The sequence below is a fragment of the Rhinatrema bivittatum genome, chromosome 9 (genome assembly GCF_901001135.1).
Source record: "Rhinatrema bivittatum chromosome 9, aRhiBiv1.1, whole genome shotgun sequence".
NCBI lineage: Eukaryota > Metazoa > Chordata > Amphibia > Gymnophiona > Rhinatrematidae > Rhinatrema > Rhinatrema bivittatum.
In genome coordinates this window covers 114,951,736-114,970,880 of record NC_042623.1, presented here as the reverse complement: position 1 = coordinate 114,970,880, position 19,145 = coordinate 114,951,736, and the positions used below count along the sequence as shown (strand labels likewise).

At 48.0% G+C, this 19,145-nt stretch overlaps 1 protein-coding gene across 3 annotated transcripts in view; it reads left to right on the top strand.

Annotated features, from left to right (window-relative positions):
- The window catches only part of RPAP3 (RNA polymerase II associated protein 3), a 196,896-nt gene that overhangs the window by 99,027 nt on the left and 78,724 nt on the right, over window positions 1-19,145 (top strand). For all 3 annotated transcript variants that reach the window (XM_029616263.1, XM_029616264.1, XM_029616265.1), the window contains one exon: window positions 13,481-13,602. In XM_029616263.1, the coding sequence (XP_029472123.1) occupies window positions 13,481-13,602 (122 nt within the window). The remainder of the gene's footprint in view (window positions 1-13,480; window positions 13,603-19,145) is intronic.

Here is a 19,145-nt window from a genome sequence, read left to right as displayed (position 1 = left end):
TGTTTCAAAAACAAAATTTTCTTCGGCGTTGGCATCTGCTCTTCCGGGATCTTCAAAATTTCCTTTAAATATCTTTTAAATGTTATTAATGGTAGTTCACCTACTACCTTAGGAAAATTCAAGACCCTTAAATTTAATTGCCGTAAATAATTCTCCACAGTTTCAAGTCTGCGCATTGAAACTGCTTGTTCTTTCATAGACGCCACACTTAATTCAGATAGTTGTTTTAACTCATTTTTCACTTGTGCTAAGTCTTTAGTTTGTTCTTCATTCTTTCTCTTGACCTGATTTTCCAAAGAAGTTATTTTCAAGGAGTTTTCATCTGTTTCACGGGTATATTCATTAGCTACCCTGGTCATCCCCACTATCAAGTCCCAAAGAGACTCCATAGTAATTACAGCCGGTCTTTTTACCTGAAGAGGGCTTCTCAAACCTCCTGTTGCTCCACTTTCTCCTTCTCCCACTGGTAATCTCTGGAGTATACTCCCGGCAAGCTCTCCATTCTGTGCCGGCCTCTTCGGAGTCGTGGAGGGAGGTGAGATGCTCCCTTGATCCGCTGCCTCGTCGAAACATCCACCCGGCAGAGACGGAACTGCGACGTCATCCGCAGGCGACTCTGCTTGCACGGCGGGGTTTAGAGAGGTAGCCCTCGGCTGTTCTCGCGGCTCTGGTGGGGTCAGTGATATATCCCCAGGCAGCGACGGTTCTCCTATTCCAGTCCCGCCAGCGGGGCTCAAGACCCCCATTTGAGGTAAGGGCGTCGCATACTGTAAGATGATACGCTGACCGCTTGGAAGTGAAAGCTCGGGTGGGTATACCCTTACTTTACCCTTCCTCTTGTGAGGCATTCCGTGAGAAGAAATAAAAAATCACGGAAAACAGGAAATTTCGGGAGCATCTGAGTGTGCGACCACTCAAGGAGCCCTCATTTACAACTTTAGTTAAATTTTTAATAGACGAGTCTAACTTCATTAGAACATTCCACAGAGTGTCCATAGTTATAAATGTAGTTCTTACTATTATTTCTTGAGGATTTGGTTTTTCCTTTGTTTGTTTCAACCCCTCCTTGGGAAACTTTAAAGGTGTTTCTGATTTATTCTCTTTATTTTCATGTTTAGTTATTACTAGCGGTAAAGTCCTTCCATCCAATGCTTCTTTCCCATTTAATATTTCACTAACTTCCTCCATTTCTAACCCATTCTGGGGACTTTCTGGTAAATTGGGGGATACTTCCCCTTCCTTACCAGGAGGTGGTGGAATGTCCGGCGCTCCTGGACTCAGAGATGTTATCGGCCAATAGGGACAGATTTAGCTCCATATCTGTCCCTATAGCGGCCCCCTCTACAGGAGTTATCTGTGGGGAACTCAACCAATCAGCCACTGTCCTCTGTTCTTGCTCTAAAATTGGAGTACTTGCGGCTGGCTTTAGTTTTGCCTTCCGCTTGGTATATGGCATTTATATTATAAAGAATCAGAAGCACTATAGAACAGATGCGACTGATTGTCCCTATTTATTTCAAAAATGCTTCCCTAATGAAGGTTAAGGAGAATCTCAAACAGGAAATATTTGTTTTTCTTACTAGATAAAGAAAAACAGTCCTTATCAAAATCAATTATTCACCATTGAACCCAGTTGGATCCAGTCGGAGCCAGTCAGAGCCATGCGGCCCTTTGGCACGTGGCTTCGACTGCGCGCCATAGGAGGGCTAGTTAAGCTGTTTCCTCTAGCCCCTGCCTATGACGAAATCCAATCCGATCGGTTCTCTGAAATGCCGTCGGGGCAGGCTCCTGCCTACCCCCGGAAGTCTCAGTTTATGAAATATATGAAGAGTTCCACCAAGGCAATGCAAGAAATCAGGAAATGAGCCTTAACGCGTCAAAATCAGGTAATAACAGTTCTCCTTGCCTCCTCTGTCCCTTCCTTTCACAGGAGACTCTTCCGTCTCCTGGCTCTTGCCGGACCTAGGGGGGCTTGGCCCCTTGTGCAGGGCATAGCCTAGGTCCGAGCCTTCTTCCTCGGCAGGGGGGGGGGGTTTGATATTGGTGGTCCAGTCACTCACCCCCCCCCCCCCCCCCCTCGCTGGCTGCTTTGAGGGCTTTGGGCTCTTCTTTTTTATTCCCCTCAGTTTAAAAAAAAAAAAAAAGCCTCATAAAGGATTTTTTTCATTTTATTCTACTAACAGGCTGGCAAGAAGGGGGAACTAAGTTGGCTTGTTAAACCGGCCGGCAGCCAGCCCAGTGGAGTGTGCAGGATTCACCCCCCAGCCTCCACTCCTTACCGGCACTTTACAGATTTTTTTATCTTCAGCTGTCTTAATTTCCTGTGCAGTCTCGCGGCTCCTCTTCGCTGGGGATGCCGCGGCCAAGTGCCTGTATCGCCTATGGGGAGCCCTCGGTGTGCCGATCGCGCGAGGGGCTCTGCTCAGCGTGCTTGCCGGGGGAGGAGGGTCCCTTCTCGGCAGCGCTGACAAATTCAGACCGGGGCCGCGCTCCCTCACGCATGGCCAGGTCGTTCCCGGGTCGGCAAACTGCGGGAACGGCGGACATTTTGGTTATCTCGGCAGCTCCCGATTCAGAGCTGCCAGGGGCTGGGACGCGTTTTTGGAGGAGTTTCCCCCCGATTTAAGCCTCGAGGCCCCTAGGGATGAGGTCCCTAACCCCCCCGGCAAGACTAGGGCCCGTTTTTCCTCAGATTTTGTGCTTCTTTTGCACAAATCTTATTTGGCCAGCTTGCAGGAGGAGGAGGACACCCCCCCCCCCTGGTCCCTTGCCGATAAAAATCCCTCGGCCGACTCAAACGCCCGTCCTCCCGACCCCGGAGCCACAGGGGCCCGTCAGAGTGCAGGTGGTCCCGGGGGTGCCCCCTATTCCCGGCGCCCCTAGTTGCCCCGGAACCGGATCCCACTACAGATCTAGCAGGGGCTCTCCCTCCCCTGGAAGGCGATGATCCCTGAGTCCTCTGCATGTTTCAAAAGGAGGAGTTGGAGCCCCTCATCCCCTTTGTCCTCCAGGAACTGGGGCTGGAGGGGCCCCCTGCGGATGCGCTTACGGCCTCTTTGCCCAAAGATATGGACCCAGTCCTGGCAGGATTCAGGGCTCCAGCAAGTGCTTTTCCCTTCCACCCTATGCATAAGTTACTACTCCTACGGGAATGGGAAGCTTCTGAAGCGGGGCTCCAGGTGGGGAAGGCTATGGACAAGCTCTACCCTCTCCTGGAGGACTGTCTGGACATGCTGCGGATTCCCACTGTCGATTCCTCCGTCTCTGTGGTCACCAAGCCCACCACTAATCCCAGTGGTGGGGGCAATGGCCCTGAAGGACGTACAGGATCGTAAGCTCGAGGCCCATCTAAAGCGTATCTTCAAGGTTTTGGCCTTGGGAGTCCGGGCGACTATCTGCAGCAGTCTCGTGCAGCGGGCAGGTCTCAGGTGGGTTCAACAATTGCTCGGCACCCAGGACCTCCCGTCTGCAGAGGCAGAGCAGGCTGAACGATTGGAAGGTGTCATCATGTATGGGGCAGATGCGCTCTACGACCTCCTCCGTGTCCAGGCGAAAGCAATGGTCTTGGCGGTCTCGGCTAGAAGACTCCTCTGGCTGTGCAATTGCGCCGTGGACCCGTCCTCCAAGGCGAGGCTGGGCACATTGCCCATCGAGGGTAAGTTGCTTTTTTGAGAGGACCTTGAGCAGCTTATCAATTCCTTGGGGGAAAACAAGGTTCATAAGCTACCGGAGGACCGTCCGAAACAATCTCGCTCCTTTGCGCCCTTTCGTCCTCAATTCCGGGGTCAGCGAAGATATACTCCCCGCGGACGAGGTGGCTCCTCTAGAGGTTACTCTTCCCGGTCTCAATCTTGGTCCCATCCTTTTCGAGGGCGTCAGTCCTTCAGAGAGGGACCGTCCCAGCACACCACTTCCAAGCCAGCCCCTCAATGAAGTTCGGTTGACCCATTCCTCGGTTCCCCTCCTGGGCGGTCGACTCTCCCTGTTCTTCGAGGGGTGGGTCAAAATTACGTCGGACCAGTGGGTCCTCGAGATTTTCCGAGACGGCTACGCTTTCAAATTTGTTCAAGACCTACCGGACCTCTTCGTAGTCTCCCCATGCAGCCGTCTCAAGCGAGAAGCGGTGGAACAAACCCTCACCAGACTCCTGGATCTGGGCGCCATTGTCCCGGTCCCGAAGAAGGAACTCTGCGCCGGCCAGTATTCTATTTACTTTATGGTACCCAAAAAGGACGGAACTTTTCAGCCGATCCTGGACCTCAAGAGGGTCAACCAAGCCATCAAGATCCCACATTTTCGCATGGAAACTCTGAGGGCAGTCATTGCGGCAGTCCACCCCAGAGAGTTCCTCGCCTCTCTCGATCTGACAGAGGACTACTTTCACATTTCGATTCACAGAGATTACCAGAAGTATCTTCGCTTCCACATCCTCAACCGGGATTTCCAGTTTCGGGCATTACCCTTCGGCCTGGCCACCGCACCCCATACCTTTACCAAGGGTCATGGTGGTAGTGGCGGCCGCTCTCCGCCACGAAGGTGTCCTAGTCCACCCCTATCTGGACGACTGGCTCGTGAGGGCCAAGTCGGAGAGTCTCTGCAGACAGGCGGTGGATCGGGTTCTATCTCTCCTCACATCTCTCGGATGGATAGTGAACTTTCCCAAAAGCAATCTTTGACCTTCACGGGTGTTAGAATTCCTGGGGGCCCGCTTCGATACTCGGCTCGGCAAAGTGACCCTACCTCATACTCGGGCTCTCAAGTTGATCAACCAGGTACGGAATCTCCTCTCGCTTCCTCTTCTGATGGTGTGGGACTACCTCCAGGTCCTGGGCTCGATGGCCTCCATCATCGACCTCGTTTGCTCATATGCGGCCATTACAGAGAGCTTTGGTATCTCGTTGGCAACCGGTGTTGGAACAGTTCCACGCAGTTCTCCCCCTTTCGGCCTCTACCGTCGCCGCCTTGCAGTGGTGGCTTTCGCTCCCTCATCTCCTCCAGGGAATGCCCCTTCATACTACACAGTGGACGATAGTAACCACGGATGCCAGCCTCTCTGGCTGGGGTGCAGTCTGTCAGTCCCAGTCCACCCAGGGGATCTGGTCCCCGGTTCAGTCTCGCTGGCACATCAACCGTCTGGAGGCCCAGGCAGTGCGTCTGGCTCTCCAGACCTTTCTGCTTCTGATATGCTGCAAAGCGGTGAGGGTCCTCTCCGACAACTCCACCACTGTGTCTTATATCAACCCCCAGGGAGGCACTCGCAGTCACCTGGTGGCTCTAGAAGCCAGCCATCTCTTCGACTGGGTGGAATGGCATCTGGATTGTCTGGCGGCCTCCCACGTAGCGGGCAAGGAGAATGTACAGGCCGACTTCCTCAGTCGTCAGCCTCTCAATCCGGGAGAGTGGGATCTCTCGGAAGAAGTCATGGCCCTCATCGTTGACAGGTGGGGTCCCCTGCACCTGGACCTCATGGCGACCTTGCGCAATGCCAAGGTCAACAGGTTCTTCAGCCGCTGGAGGGAGCACGGCTCGGAGGGAGTAGATGCCCTAGCTCTTCCCTGGCCTGCGGCAGTCCTTCTTTACGTGTTTCCTCCGTGGCCTCTGGTGGGAAAAGTTCTCCGAAGAATAGAACTCCACCAAGGACCCGAGATTCTGGTAGCACCCAAATGGCCCCGCAGACCGTGGTTTGCGGACCTTGTCAATTTGGCAATGGATGGGCCTATGCTAAAGGACCTCACTCTCAAGACGGTCTTTCTCGTCTCTATCTCTTCCGATCGGCAGGTTTCAGAGATCCAATCACTGTTGTGTCGGGAACCCTTCTTGCGTTTTTCCGATTCGGGAGTCTCTCTCAAGACGGTGCCTTCCTTCTTACCGAAGGTTGTTTCCGCCTTCCACGTCAACCAGTCGGTGGAGCTCCCAGCCTTCTCCACAGAGGAGATTGCGGGTACCTCTGGGGGCGATCTTCATCGGCTTGATGTCAAATGAGTTCTACTCTGGTATCTCCAGGTCATTAATGACTTTCGGGTCTCGGATCACCTGTTTGTCCTCTGGAGCGGTCCAAACCAGGGGAAACCGGCTTCCAAGACTACTATTGCTAGGTGGTTGAAGGAGGCGATTTCCTCGGCCTATCTTTGCCAAGGTCAGGCAGTACTGGAGGGCCTTAAGACTCACTCGCTGCATTTTCAAGCTACTTCCTGGGCGGGAGAGCCAATCGATTTCTCCGCAAGAAATTTACAGGGCCGCTACATGGACGTCCCTACATACTTTTGCTCGACACTACTGCCTGGATGTGCAAGCACCGGTTTTTGGTTCTTTTGGGCAGCGAATGCTTCAAGCGGGACTGTCTCGGTCTCACCAGTTTAGGGAAGCTTTGGTACATCCCACGGTCTGGACTGATCCGGGTACGTACAGGGAAAGGAAAATTAATTCTTACCTGTTAATTTTCGTTCCTGTAGTACCACGGATCAGTCCAGACGCCCTTCCCTTTTGCTCATTCATGTCATCCGCTCAGTCTTTCCTACAGGTATTAGGATGTCGGTACTGTTTTATTCTCTTCTCAACATTGGAAGCATTGGTTATTGATGCTCAAATAATGCAAGAGCATTTTCTTTCTACAGAGTTCCTTACAAAGTTATAAAGTTACTCCATTGAGTCTTTGTTGTTGCTTGCTCGATCTGGTTTTTCTCTTGTTTTTCTGCTTTGACAATAGTTATACTGAAGGGCTGCAGGGTAGGCTCTGTCCTGATATAGGATACCCTTTCAGTTTTAGTCTGTCTCCATCTGCTGGACAGGAGGCTCAACCCACGGTCTGGACTGATCCGTGGTACTACAGGAACGAAAATTAACAGGTAAGAACTAATTTTCCTTTATAGTTCACAGATCCCTTGGCATGGAGTTCCATAGTTTTGGTCCAGCGACTGACATTGCTCTTTCTCTAGTTTGCGTTAGATGAGAGTTTTTTATAGTCTGGATTTCTATGAGGCCTTTGTTTTGTGATCTGAGCATTCGTGGTAGAATCTGTGGTTTAAATGTTATTCCCAACAGATCATTATTCAGATTAAGGTTGTTGAAAATTATGAGAACTTTGTAGACTAATCTTGATTATACAGGGAGTCAATGTAGAGCGATCAGCGTTGAGGTGATGTGGTCATATTTCCGTTTTCTAGACAATAAATGGGAGAGTTAGAGTGTATAGTAGCAAATGATGAGATTGACGTAATTGGTATCACAGAGACTTGATGGAAGGAGGATAACGAATGGGTCAGTGCTATATCAGGATACAAATTATATCGCAATGATAGGGAGGATCAACTTGGTGGGGATGTGGCACTTTATGTCCGAGAGGGTATAGAGTCCAACAGGATAAAGATCATACAAGAGACTAAATGCTCAGTAGAATCTATATGGGTAGAAATCCCATGTGTGTTGGGTAAGAGTATAGTGATAGGAGTATACTACCGTCCACCTGGACAAAATGTTCAAACAGATGATGAAATGCTAAGAGAAATCAGGGAAGCTAACCAATTTGGCAATGCAATAATAATGGGAGATTTCAATTACCCCCAATATTGAATGGGTAAATGTAACATCAGGACTTGCTAGAGACATAAAGTTCCTGGATGTAATAAATGACTGCTTCATGGAGCAATTGGTTCAGGAACCAACAAGAGAGGGAGCTATTTTAGATTTAATTTTTAGTGGAACACAGGATTTGGTGAGAGAGGTAACTGTGGTGGGGCCACTTGGCAACAGTGATCATAACATGATCAAATTTAAACTAATAACAGGAAGGGGGACAATAAGTAAATCTACAGCTCTAACACTAAACTTTCAAAAGGGAAACTGATAAAATGAGGAAAATAGAAAAAAACTGAAAGGTGCAGCTGCAAAGGTTAAAAGTATTCAACAGGCATGGACATTGTTTAAAAAGACAATCCTAGAGGCGCAGTCCATATGCATTCCATGCATTATGAAAGGTGGAGGGAAGGCGAAACGATTACCATCATGGTTAAAAGGTGAGGTGAAAGAGGCTATTTTAGCCAAAAAACATCCTTCAAAAGTTGGAAGAAGGATCCATCTGAAGAAAATAAGATAAAACATAAGCATTGTCAAGTTAAGTGTAAAACTTTGAAAAGACCGACGAAAAGAGAATTTGAAATGAAGTTGGCCATAAAGGCAAAAACTCATAATACAAACTTTTAAAAATATATCCAAAGCAAGAAACCTGTGAGTGAGTCGGTTGGACCATTAGATGACCGAGGGGTTAAAGAGGCTCTTAGGGAAGATAAAGCCATTGCAGAAAGACTAAATTAATTCTTTGCTTCCGTGTTTACTAATGAGGATGTTAGGGAGATACCAGTTCCGGAGATGGTTTTCAGGGGTGATAAACTGAACCAAATCACTGTGAACCTGGAAGATGTAGTAGGCCAGATTGACAAACTAAAGAGCAGCAAATCACCTGGACCGGATGGTATGCATTCTAGGGTACTGAAGGAACTCAAAAATTAAATTTCTGATCTGTTGGGTAAAATTTGTAACCTATCATTTAAATCATCCACTGTACCTGAAGACTGGAGGGTGGCCAATGTAACCCCAATATTTAAAAAGGGCTCCAGGGGCAATCTAGGAAATTATAGACCAGTAAACCTGACTTCAATGCCGGGAAAAATAGTGGAAACTATTCTCAAGATCAAAATCGCACAGCATATAGAAAGACAAGGGGTAGGAGGCGATGTCCTTTCGTGGATTACAAACTGGTTAAAAGACAGGAAACAGAGAGTAGGATTAAATGCTCAGTTTTCTCAGTGGAAAAGGGTAAACAGTGGAGTGCCTCAGGGATCTGTACTTGGATCGGTGCTTTTCAATATATATATATATATATATATATAAATGATCTGGAAAGGAATACAATGAGTGAAGTTATCAAATTGGATGATACAAAATTATTCAGAGTAGTTAAATCCCAAGTAGATTGTGATACATTACAGGAGGACCTTGCAAGACTGGAAGATTGGGCATCCAAATGGCAGATGAAATTTAATGTGGACAAATGCAAGGTGTTGCATATAGGGAAAAATAACCCTTGCTGTAGTTACATGATGTTAGGTTTCATATTAGGAGCTACCAACCAGGAAAAAGATCTAGGTATCTTAGTGGATAATACTTTAAAATCGTCAGCTCAGTGTGCTGCAGCAGTCAAAAAAGCAAACAGAATGTTAGGAATTATTAGAAAGGAAATGGTTAATAAAACGGAAAATGTCATAATGCCTCTGTATTACTCCATGGTGAGACCGCACCTTGAATACTGTGTACAATTCTGGTCACCACATCTCAAAAAAGATATAGTTGTGATGGAGAAAGTACAGAGAAGGGCAACCAAAATGATAAAGGGGATGGAACAGCTCCCCTATGAGGAAAGGCTGCAGAGGTTAGGGCTGTTCAGCTTGGAGAAGAGACAGCTGAGGGGGGATATGATAGAGGTTTTAAGATGAGAGGTCTTGAACGAGTAGATGTGAATTGGTTATTTACACTTTCGAATAATAGAAGAACTAGGTGGCATTCCATGAAGTTAGCAAGTAGCACGTTTAAGACTAATCGTAGAAAATTCTTTTTCACTCAACACATAATTAAGCTCTGGAATTTGTTGCCAGAGGATGTGGTTAGTGTAGCTGGGTTCAAAAAAGGTTAGGATAAGTTCTTGGCGGAGAAGTCCATTAACGGCTATTAATCAAGTTTACTTAGCGAATAGCCACTGCTATTAATTGCATCAGTAGCATGGGATCTTCTTAGTGTTTGGGTAATTGGCAGATTCTTGTAGCCTGGTTTGGCCTCTGTTGGAAACAGGATGCTGGGCTTGATGGACCCTTGGTCTCACCCAGCATGGCAATTTATTATGTTCTTATGTTCTTATAGTCTAGCTGCACCCTTTTGTAGTACTTGAAGTGGTTTTAGGTGACTGGATGGGATTCCCAGGAGTAGGGAATTAATCAAGGTTAGAGAATATTAGAGATTGTAGAACTGATCTGAAATCTACTGTGTTTAAAAGAGGTTTAAGTCTGCTCAGAATTCGTAACTTGTAGAAACCAGATTTGATCATTTTGCTAATATGGGTTTTCGTCGTTAAGTTGTCATCAATTTGACCTCCTAAATCTCTCACTTGAGTTGATGGGGTTAATTGGTAATTTCCGAGATCAATCCCTGGTGGAATAGATTTAGGTGGATTTCAGTTCAACCACATTAATTCAGTTTTCTTGGATTCTACATACACATCCTAAGTTCTGGCCTAAAATGGTTTCAGAATTCCATCTTATATAGTCATTCATCCTTCCAGGATTTTTTACTAGACCACATATGCACCAACATGAGCAGGCGCTGCACAGTTTGAACTGCAAGAAACTTCACCTTCTACCTAGCGTGGACTGAAGCCCATAGAAAGGTTTCCCAGCTTTTTAATTTTTTTTGACACCAACAAACTGGGAATAGCCGGGCTAGGGGAAGGGAGCAGTGTAGCTTCTCTGTTCGTAGTTTTGGGCTGCTTGGGGAACCGGAGGCTGCATTGGGCCATGTTCTCTCCTCTCCCGCAATCACATGGTTTCTGTTCCTCTGCAGCAGGCCTGGCCGCGTGGAGACAAGATGGTACCGACAGTGGTTTCCCAATGCAGGAAAGCTTGTCGGGCCGCCAGCCTGGCTTGGGGACAGCTGAATGCAGCAACACTATGCCATGATTCGTTTCGGGAGGGGAGGGGCCCTCCAGGGGGAATGAGGCTGGTAGGAGAGCCACAGGTTCCCAAGGCCCTGTCAAAATCAATACTGGGAGCCTAAACAGCCTGTCAGGCAGGAGAAGGGCTACAGCTCAGAAGGTGACTGACTCCTAAGAGCCTAGGGACTCCCCTCCTCCATTGTCTCTGGCGATCCCACCGGGGAGGGGGGGGGGGGTTGGAAATGCAAGCTCTGGGCCGGATAGGGGAGAGGATAACATGGGGTTTTCTTTTGAATGCACTGTCTGTAAAAGGGCATTACTGTCAGCTGTCTCCTCCTGCTGCAAAGAGACCGAAGGGTTCCTTGGCCAGGGGTCAGGGGACCTCCTCCGCCTGGACCATCCTGAGGGGCCTGACAGCTCAGATGATTTGGACCTGGATGACCCAGAAGATGGTCTTGGGGGTTGGTCCGAGGGTGGATCAGGATGACCCAGCAGATCTCACGGCGGATGTCGATCAGTTAAGGGATAAGAAAATGGCTGATCTGGAAGAAGTCCTGATAACTGAGGGAGTTGACCCACAGTGGTTCTTCCGTACAGTAAGGTCTGGACCACTGTGCAAAAGTCAGCATGATATAACAACGGCGTAATACAGTGTAATAAGTGCAGCTTATAAAAACCATCTCTAAGCATAGTTTTAATCTGGGGATACATCGATAGTTTGTTTCAGTCATAACCCTGGGGCTTCTAGGGTGTGAGTGAATTTTAACCTCAACATCTCCAATCTCTACAATAGTGGTATAGCAATTATCTCCTTCCTTTGAATCACTACAGTTTTGGTTTTGGCTAAATTTAAGCTAATTTATTAGAGTGAGCCATCGTCTTATGGAAGTTGAACAAAGTGAAAGAATTGCAGTTGTCTCATGCCATAACTGATTAGCAAGGATATAGAACTGTACGTCATCCGCATACAAATGGAAGCCCTCAGAGAGGCCAGCTAGAAGCTTACAAATCTGTGCCAAATAGATGTTGAGTAGTAGTGCTGAAAGAGCTACCCCTGTGAGATTCTTTTCTGTACAGGATATCAGTCAGAGACAGTGTCCCCAATTAAAACTTGTTTGTTTCTGCCTTTGGAGGCATGATTATAACCATTTTAGAGCTAAACCTGAAATCTTGATCTCCTTATGGACGTAAAGAAGGATCTCATGATCAATCATATCAAACACTGAAGAAATATCCAGCATGACCAAAATGTAACTGAGACCACTGTCTAAACTTCTCCTTAATGAATCAAGAAGAGAAAGTAGGATTTCTGTGCTGAGACTTTCTAAAGCCAAATTGAAATTGAGATAGTATTTGATGCGCATCCACAAAATCTACAAGGTGTTTCAGCAGAGTGAATTCTACTATTTTGATCACCAACAGCAGAGAGAATATTGGCCTATAATTGACCAAATCCGCTGGATCTAAGTTTTGTTTCTTCAAGAGTGGTCGAATTACTGGGTTTTTTTGGGGGTTTTTTTGAGTATCCAGCAAATAGCCCTCCGAAAGTTAACCAGACAAACCCTTTTCAATATCGACATCAATATTTTTAAAAGTTATTTTTTAAAGAAAATATTTTTGTAGAGTTCAAACATTTTGAGGTCCGTATTCTTAACTTATCCAGCTAGGAAATATAGTTGTATAAACATAATAGCAGGTCTAACTTATCTGGCAAACTTAGCTGGTTAAGTGTGAATATCGCCACTTATCCGGCTAAGTTACCGGTAATCGGGTAGGTAGCCACATTCCCATCCTGCCTATCACCTAGCTGAATAAATAGTTCAGTGGTATTCGATTATGTTCATCAGTCTCCAATTAGCCAGATAAATATGGTAGTTATCCAGATAAGTGGTGACTGCTGAATATAGCCAATTAGTAAAATGCTGCCACTTAACCGGATAGGTGAGAACTTATCCGGCTAAGTGCTGTTGAATATCGGACCCTTGGAGGTCCATCTTCAGCCAGAAGTCAGCTAGCAAAGTTAGCTGGATAAGCTTATCCAGCCTATGTTTATGAGATTTTCAGCAGTGCAGCATTATGTCAAATGTAGCCAGATGAGTTTATTCAGCTAACTTTAGGACTGCTGTCTAACAGTCCTAAAGTTATCTCTAACAATGTTAACCAGATAACTGGTGCTGCCCTGGACTTATCCAGCTAATTTTTTTGCTGGATAACATTTTAGCTGGATACATTTGGGGTGGTTAGACTAGCGGGATTTTAAACACCATTGTTTGGCTGAATCTGGGGTTTAACAGTCAAACTTTTTTCAGTATTGACTGCTTAAGAACATAAGAAAATGCCATACTGGGTCAGACCAAGGGTCCATCAAGCCCAGCATCCTGTTTCCAACAGTGGCCAATCCAGGCCATAAGAACCTGGCAAGTACCCAAAAACCAAGTCTATTCCATGTAACCATTGCTAATGGCAGTGGCTATTCTCTAAGTGAACTTAATAGCAGGTAATGGACTTCTCCTCCAAGAACTTATCCAATCCTTTTTTAAACACAGATACACTAACTGCACTAACCACATCCTCTGGCAACAAATTCCAGAGTTTAATTGTGCGTTGAGTAAAAAAGAACTTTCTCCGATTAGTTTTAAATGTGCCCCATGCTTAGTACTTTCATAAAATCTGTACACTTTTCTTTGTATTGAAAAATTTACAAAACTGCAGTGAAAAGTGTTAATAGTTCTTTTCTTTTGAATAAATTTACAATATCCAATATAATATGATTTTTTTGTTCAGATTTGAAGAGGCAGAAGAAGACTGTACACAAGCCATATTACTAGATGGCTCTTATTCTAAAGCTTTTGCCAGGAGAGGGACTGCTAGAGCAGCATTGGGAAAGCTGAAGAAAGCAATGGAAGGTATGTAAGAGGCTATGCACTTTGATTGTAAAGGGTTTTATCCCAAGGTATAGAATGAGAGAACACCTTAATAAATTGGATCTCAGAAAACTGAACATCCTCTTAAGTTAACTGTAAATAAAAAAAAATTATACTTAGAGGTCCATATTCAGCCACTTCTAGCAAAGTTAGCTGAATAAACTTATTTGGCTAACTTTTCAGGAATATTTATCAGTGTGGACGTACTATTGAATATCTCTATCTTACAATTGTCTTGCTAAATTTAGGATGGCTCTTTAGTTGTCCTAAAGTTTCCCACTGTGTTAGCTGGATAACAATAGAAATCTGTGTTTATCCAACTAACGTAGCCATATTGCCACCTCTGCCTCAGAATGCCCTGCACCACCCCTGAGTTATAAAGCTAGTATTTTAACCAGATAGTTATCCAGCTAATTCGGACTGGTTAGCGTAGTGGGATTTTCAAATCCCACCATTTGTCCTGCTAAGTCCAAACTTTGCAGGACAAATGGAACTAAATATTGGCCACTGTCTTTGAACACACTATTGCTTACACCTCATTTCTCTACATTTTTTTTTTTTGAAAATGGCCATAGAATATCTCTCTTCAAATAGCAACTGTATTTGAGGACCCACATTTTTTTTTTGAAAATGGCCATAGAATATCTCTCTTCAAATAGCAACTGTATTTGAGGACCCACATTTTTTTTTTCTGAATTTTAGTTAAATAGCTGTCAACTCTTGTCTGCATGAGTTCAGCTCAATAGCTTTAGCACAAATCAGAAGGTCTGAGGAAATGCAAATGTTTCAGTCATGGATAATATTAACATAAAAAGTAGGTTCCTGAACATATCCAGATCAGTCCAGACAAGTGGGTTTTATTCATCCCTACCAGCAGATGGAGGTAGAGAACAAAACTTTGGGCACTGCCACATATTCGAGAGTGCCACCTGCAGTCCCTCAGTATTTCTCTACCTCCAGCAGATGGTAGAGGTGCTATTCCTGCAGTCCTGATTGACTGGGTTTGTTGAGGAAGAAAATTTGCTCCCCGAGGTGTCAGGTTCCTGTGCAAGGGCCATCCCTCGGGTGGAGTTGTGCGAACAAGGTGTTGGATACCCCTGGCCAGTTCAGCCTGCAACCCCAGGACCCGATTAACCAGTGGTCTGGTTCCCTCAGAGTCTCCCAAAGCCCCTCCACCAGCTACCAAAAGGAAGTACCCTAATTTTTTATTAGCTCCTTTTTATTGTAACAGGGCTCTTTAAGGCTCTGAGTATTTAAAAATAAATAAATAAAAGTTAAGTAGCTGTGTTGCAGCAGAGGCAGCTCAAGCGTCAGCTGAGCTGCAGCAGAGGCAGCTCAAGCGTCAGCTGAGCTGCTGGTCAGGCAGTCGACTCGGCAGTCGGGGGCGGGCCTGCTTGTCATCAGCAGGAGTGGGATCGCTGTCGGCGGGGTCAGGGCCCTGTTGGGAACCAGTACCTCCATTTTGGGGCTCTTTGCCCTGCCGTTTCCAGTGCGCGATTTTCAGCCGTTTTTGCTGAGGCTTCCTGAGGGCGCCGGCAGGAATCATTTTCTTTGAGATAAGCGCCCTCTGCCATGTCTTGTGCCACCTGCGGCCACGTGGTGTCCCCTCCCCCTCGCGATCCCGGCCGCGTTGCTGCAGCATTGCTGGTAATTGTGTTTAAAAAAGGAACAGCAGAAGGGATTGGGGAATGGCAAAGAAACACCTCGGGGAGGTTTACCGAGCTTGTGGGAGTCGGGTGGCTCCTCTTAATGAGCTCCTCCTCTGCGCAGCGTGTGCGGAAGGGGGGGAAGGGGCATCAGTTAAAATGTTAAAACCCCAGAGCGGGACAAGACGGCGCTAGGCTCGCAGGAAGGTGTGGCTATGGCTGAGGAAGCGGAGCCAAAGCGGGGGGGGCGGGTACCGCCCCGAGGGTTCGAGGGGTCCCTGCCACCACTTCCAGTTTCGAAGTCCCGGCAGAGCCTGGAGGATCGGAATGGAGGAGGTCCTAGCAGCCCTAAGCGCCCTACGGGACCCATAGTGGGGGGTTTCACCTTAATTTGTGCTCCTCATGCACAAAGCTTTCTGGCTAAGCAGGAGGGAACGTGCGGTTTGCAGATTAGTCCGACGGACTCGTGCAACGAAAGAAAGCTTCAGCCAAAGGGTCCGCGGGACCGCGCATCGTCCCCCGCAAGGGACGGCCGGCATGTGAGGAGTCGGACGAGTCTCAAGAGGAAGTAGACATCTATTTGGTGGCCGACCCTGATGAGGACCAGATAAGGGATCAACCTCTGGATCCACTAGATGCGAAAACGGAGCCTGGAGTGGAGCCTCCGGAGGCTGAAGGTGATCCGCGAGTGATCCGTCTTTTTAGAAGGGAGGAACTGTGCTCGCTTATCCCCCAGGTGTTAGAGGAGTTGGGGGTCAAACTGACGCTAGAGGATTCGGATGCAGAAGGGGTTAATCTGGTGCTAGATGGCATCAGGAAACCCCCCAGTGCCTTTCCAATTCCTAAGAAAATTCAGAAGTTGATTGACCGGGAGTGGGATTCCCCCGACTCGGGATTGCGAGTCGGCAGGGCCATGACCAAGCTTTATCCGCTAATGCAAGAGCATTTGGATGTTCTTAAGGTTCCGAAGGTGGATGCAGCGGTTTCAGCGGTCACCAAGAAGACGACCAACCCGGTGGGCTGGAGCTTCCGCTCTGAAGGATTTTCAGGATCGGAAGCTGGAGGTGCACCTTAAGTGGGCCTTTGAGGTTCTGGGGTTAGGCCTGTGAGCGGCGGTCTGTGCCAGCCTCATGCAACGGGCCTGTTTGTGTTGGATCCAGAAGCCACAGGAACAGACTGCCTCTGGGATTCTGTCCCCGGCCCAGGCAGCTCGACTGGAGGCGGGGGTTGCGTATGGTGCTGATGCTTTATATGACCTGGTGCGGGCCACGACTCGCAGTATGGTCTCGTTAGTGGCGGCCCGGCGTCACTTGTGGTTGCGAAATTGGTCGGCTGATCTTTCGTCGAAATCACAACTTTGTAATTGCCTTTTCAGGGAAAGCTTTTGTTTGGTGAGGATCTGGATCACCTGATGAAGTCGCTTGTGGAGACAAAAGGAAATAGACTGCCGGAGGATCAGAAGTCGATCAGGAAGTCTTTCTCCTCGCGGCCTCGTTTTCGAGACTCAAGGTGTTTTCATCCGACAAGATCCTCAAGGACCTCGGCTCCAAGACAGGCTTCGCATAGACAGCAGTCCTTTTGAGGGACTGGCAGGTCATCTAGAGGCGGCGCCACCAAAGGGCAGGTGGCAGTAAGTCCACCCAATGAGATCTGGCAGGTCCACTCTTCGGCTCTGGTAATCGGGGGCAGGCTAGCCCGATTTTTACGGGGAGTGGACCAAAATAACATCCGACCAGTGGGTATTAAGCGTAAAGAGAGAAGGTTACGCCTTAGAATTTGCTCGTCCTCTCAGGCCAGCCTTTCTGGAGTCACGCTGTCTTTCCCAAAACAAGCGGGCAGCGGTCCAGGAAACACCAGTAATTGTTAAATCTAGAGGCTGTGCTGCCAGTGCCCATGGCCGAATGGGGGCAAGGCAAATATTCCATCTATTTCATAGTGCCAAAAAAGGAGGGCACTTTCTGGCCTATCCTGGATCTCAAAAAGGTCAACCAGGCTTTGAAGGTGCCAAGTTTTTGGATGGAGACGTTATGTACCATAATTGCGGCGGTAAGGAGCGGAGAGTTTTTGGCGTCTCTGGATGTCACCGAAGATTATCTTCATATCCCCATCCGGCAAGAACATCAGAAGTTCCTCAGGTTCATGGTGTTGGGGGAACATTATCAGTTTCAAGCGCTTCCCTTTGGTCTGGCCACTGCTCCATGTACCTTCACAAAGGTGATGGTGGTGATGGCTACGGCCCTGCGACAGGAGGGACTGTTGGTGCACCCGTACCTGGACGACTGGCTGATTCGGGGGAAGTCACTGGAAGAATGTGTGCAGTCCGTGGACCGCGTGAGGTCTCTCCGGAATCTCTGGGCTGGATCATCAACGTGCAGAAGAGTCATCTGCTGCCATTTCGTATCCTCGAGTATTTGAGAGCCCGTTTTGACATCTTGCGGGGCGGGGTGTTCCTTACAGACAACAGGTTGAACAAGATCCAGGGGCAGATAGCTCGTCTTCTTCGTCTATCGCAGCCGAAGGTCTGGGATTATTTGCAGGTCCTGGGCTCGATGGCGTCCACGTTGGAACTGGTGCCATGGGCATTAACTCATTTTAGGCCCCTTCAGAGGGCATTGCTGTCGCGCTGGAATCCTCGATCACAGCAATACTTTTTGCCCCGCCTCTGGATTCGGCCAGGTCCAGTCTGGCCTGGTGGATGATGCGGAGAAATCTGGAGAAGGGAATGCCTCTTGAAGTCCTGGATTGGATGGTTGTCACCACGGATGCCAGTCTTCGCAAATGGGGAGCAGTGTGCCTGGGCAAGTCAGCACAGAGACTGGTCGACGATGGAACAGGCGTGGTCCATCAATCAACTGGAGACGAGAGATGTGCAGGGCTCTGGTGGAGTTTCTACCCTGGGTTCGCAGTCGGATGATACGAGTTTTTTCGGACAACTCGACTACGGTGGCTTACATCAACTGCCAGAGGGGAACCAAGAGTCCAGCAGCGGTGCAGGAGGCTCGACTGTTGTTCGAGTGGGCGGAGATCCATATCGAGGGGATCGCCACCTCCCACTTAGCAGGAGTCGACAACGTCCAAGCAGATTACCTCAGCCGGCAGCAGTTGGGTCTGGGGGAGTGGGAACTATCACCGGAAGCCTGGAATCTTCTCTGTGATCGATGGGGAACACCTCAGTTAAATCTGATGGCAACAAGTCTTAATGCCAAGATGCAGAGGTTCTTCAACTGTCGAAGGGAATCCAGGGCAATAGGGATCGATGCCCTGGAATGCCTGTGGCCGATCGGAATTCTCCTGTATGTTTTTCCTTCATGGCCTCTTATAGCAAGGGTACTCAGACGGATAGAAAGTTATCAGGGGTCTGTCGTAGTGGTGGCTTCGGAATGGCCTCGTCATCCTTGGTTCACAGACCTGCTTCGGTTAGCAGTGGACGGACCGGTTCGACTGTCCCAGTTGCCAAATCTGTTACGTCAGGGTCCCATATTTTCGGATCGGGAGGATCGCTTTTGTCTCGCGGCCTGGCTTTTGAGAGGAAGCGGTTGCGTGTGAGAGGTTACTCCGAACCGGTAATAGCTATGCTTCTGCAAGCGCGTCGTCCTTCTATCTCATTGACTTATTCCAGAGTATGGAAGGTTTTTGAGACCTGGTGTGGACAACAGGGGTTGGACCCTCTTAGGGTTTCCGTCTCTCATATTTTGTCTTTTTTGCAGGAGGGCTTAACCAAGGGGTTGGCCCATAGTTCGCTTCGAGTCCAGGTCTCAGCCTTAGGTTGTCTCAGAGGGGGAGAGTACAGGGAAAACTGTTGGCTGCCCATCCGGATGTGGTGCGTTTTTTGCGTGGAGTTAAGCATCTCTGTCCCCCTCTGCAGAATATTTGTCCGGA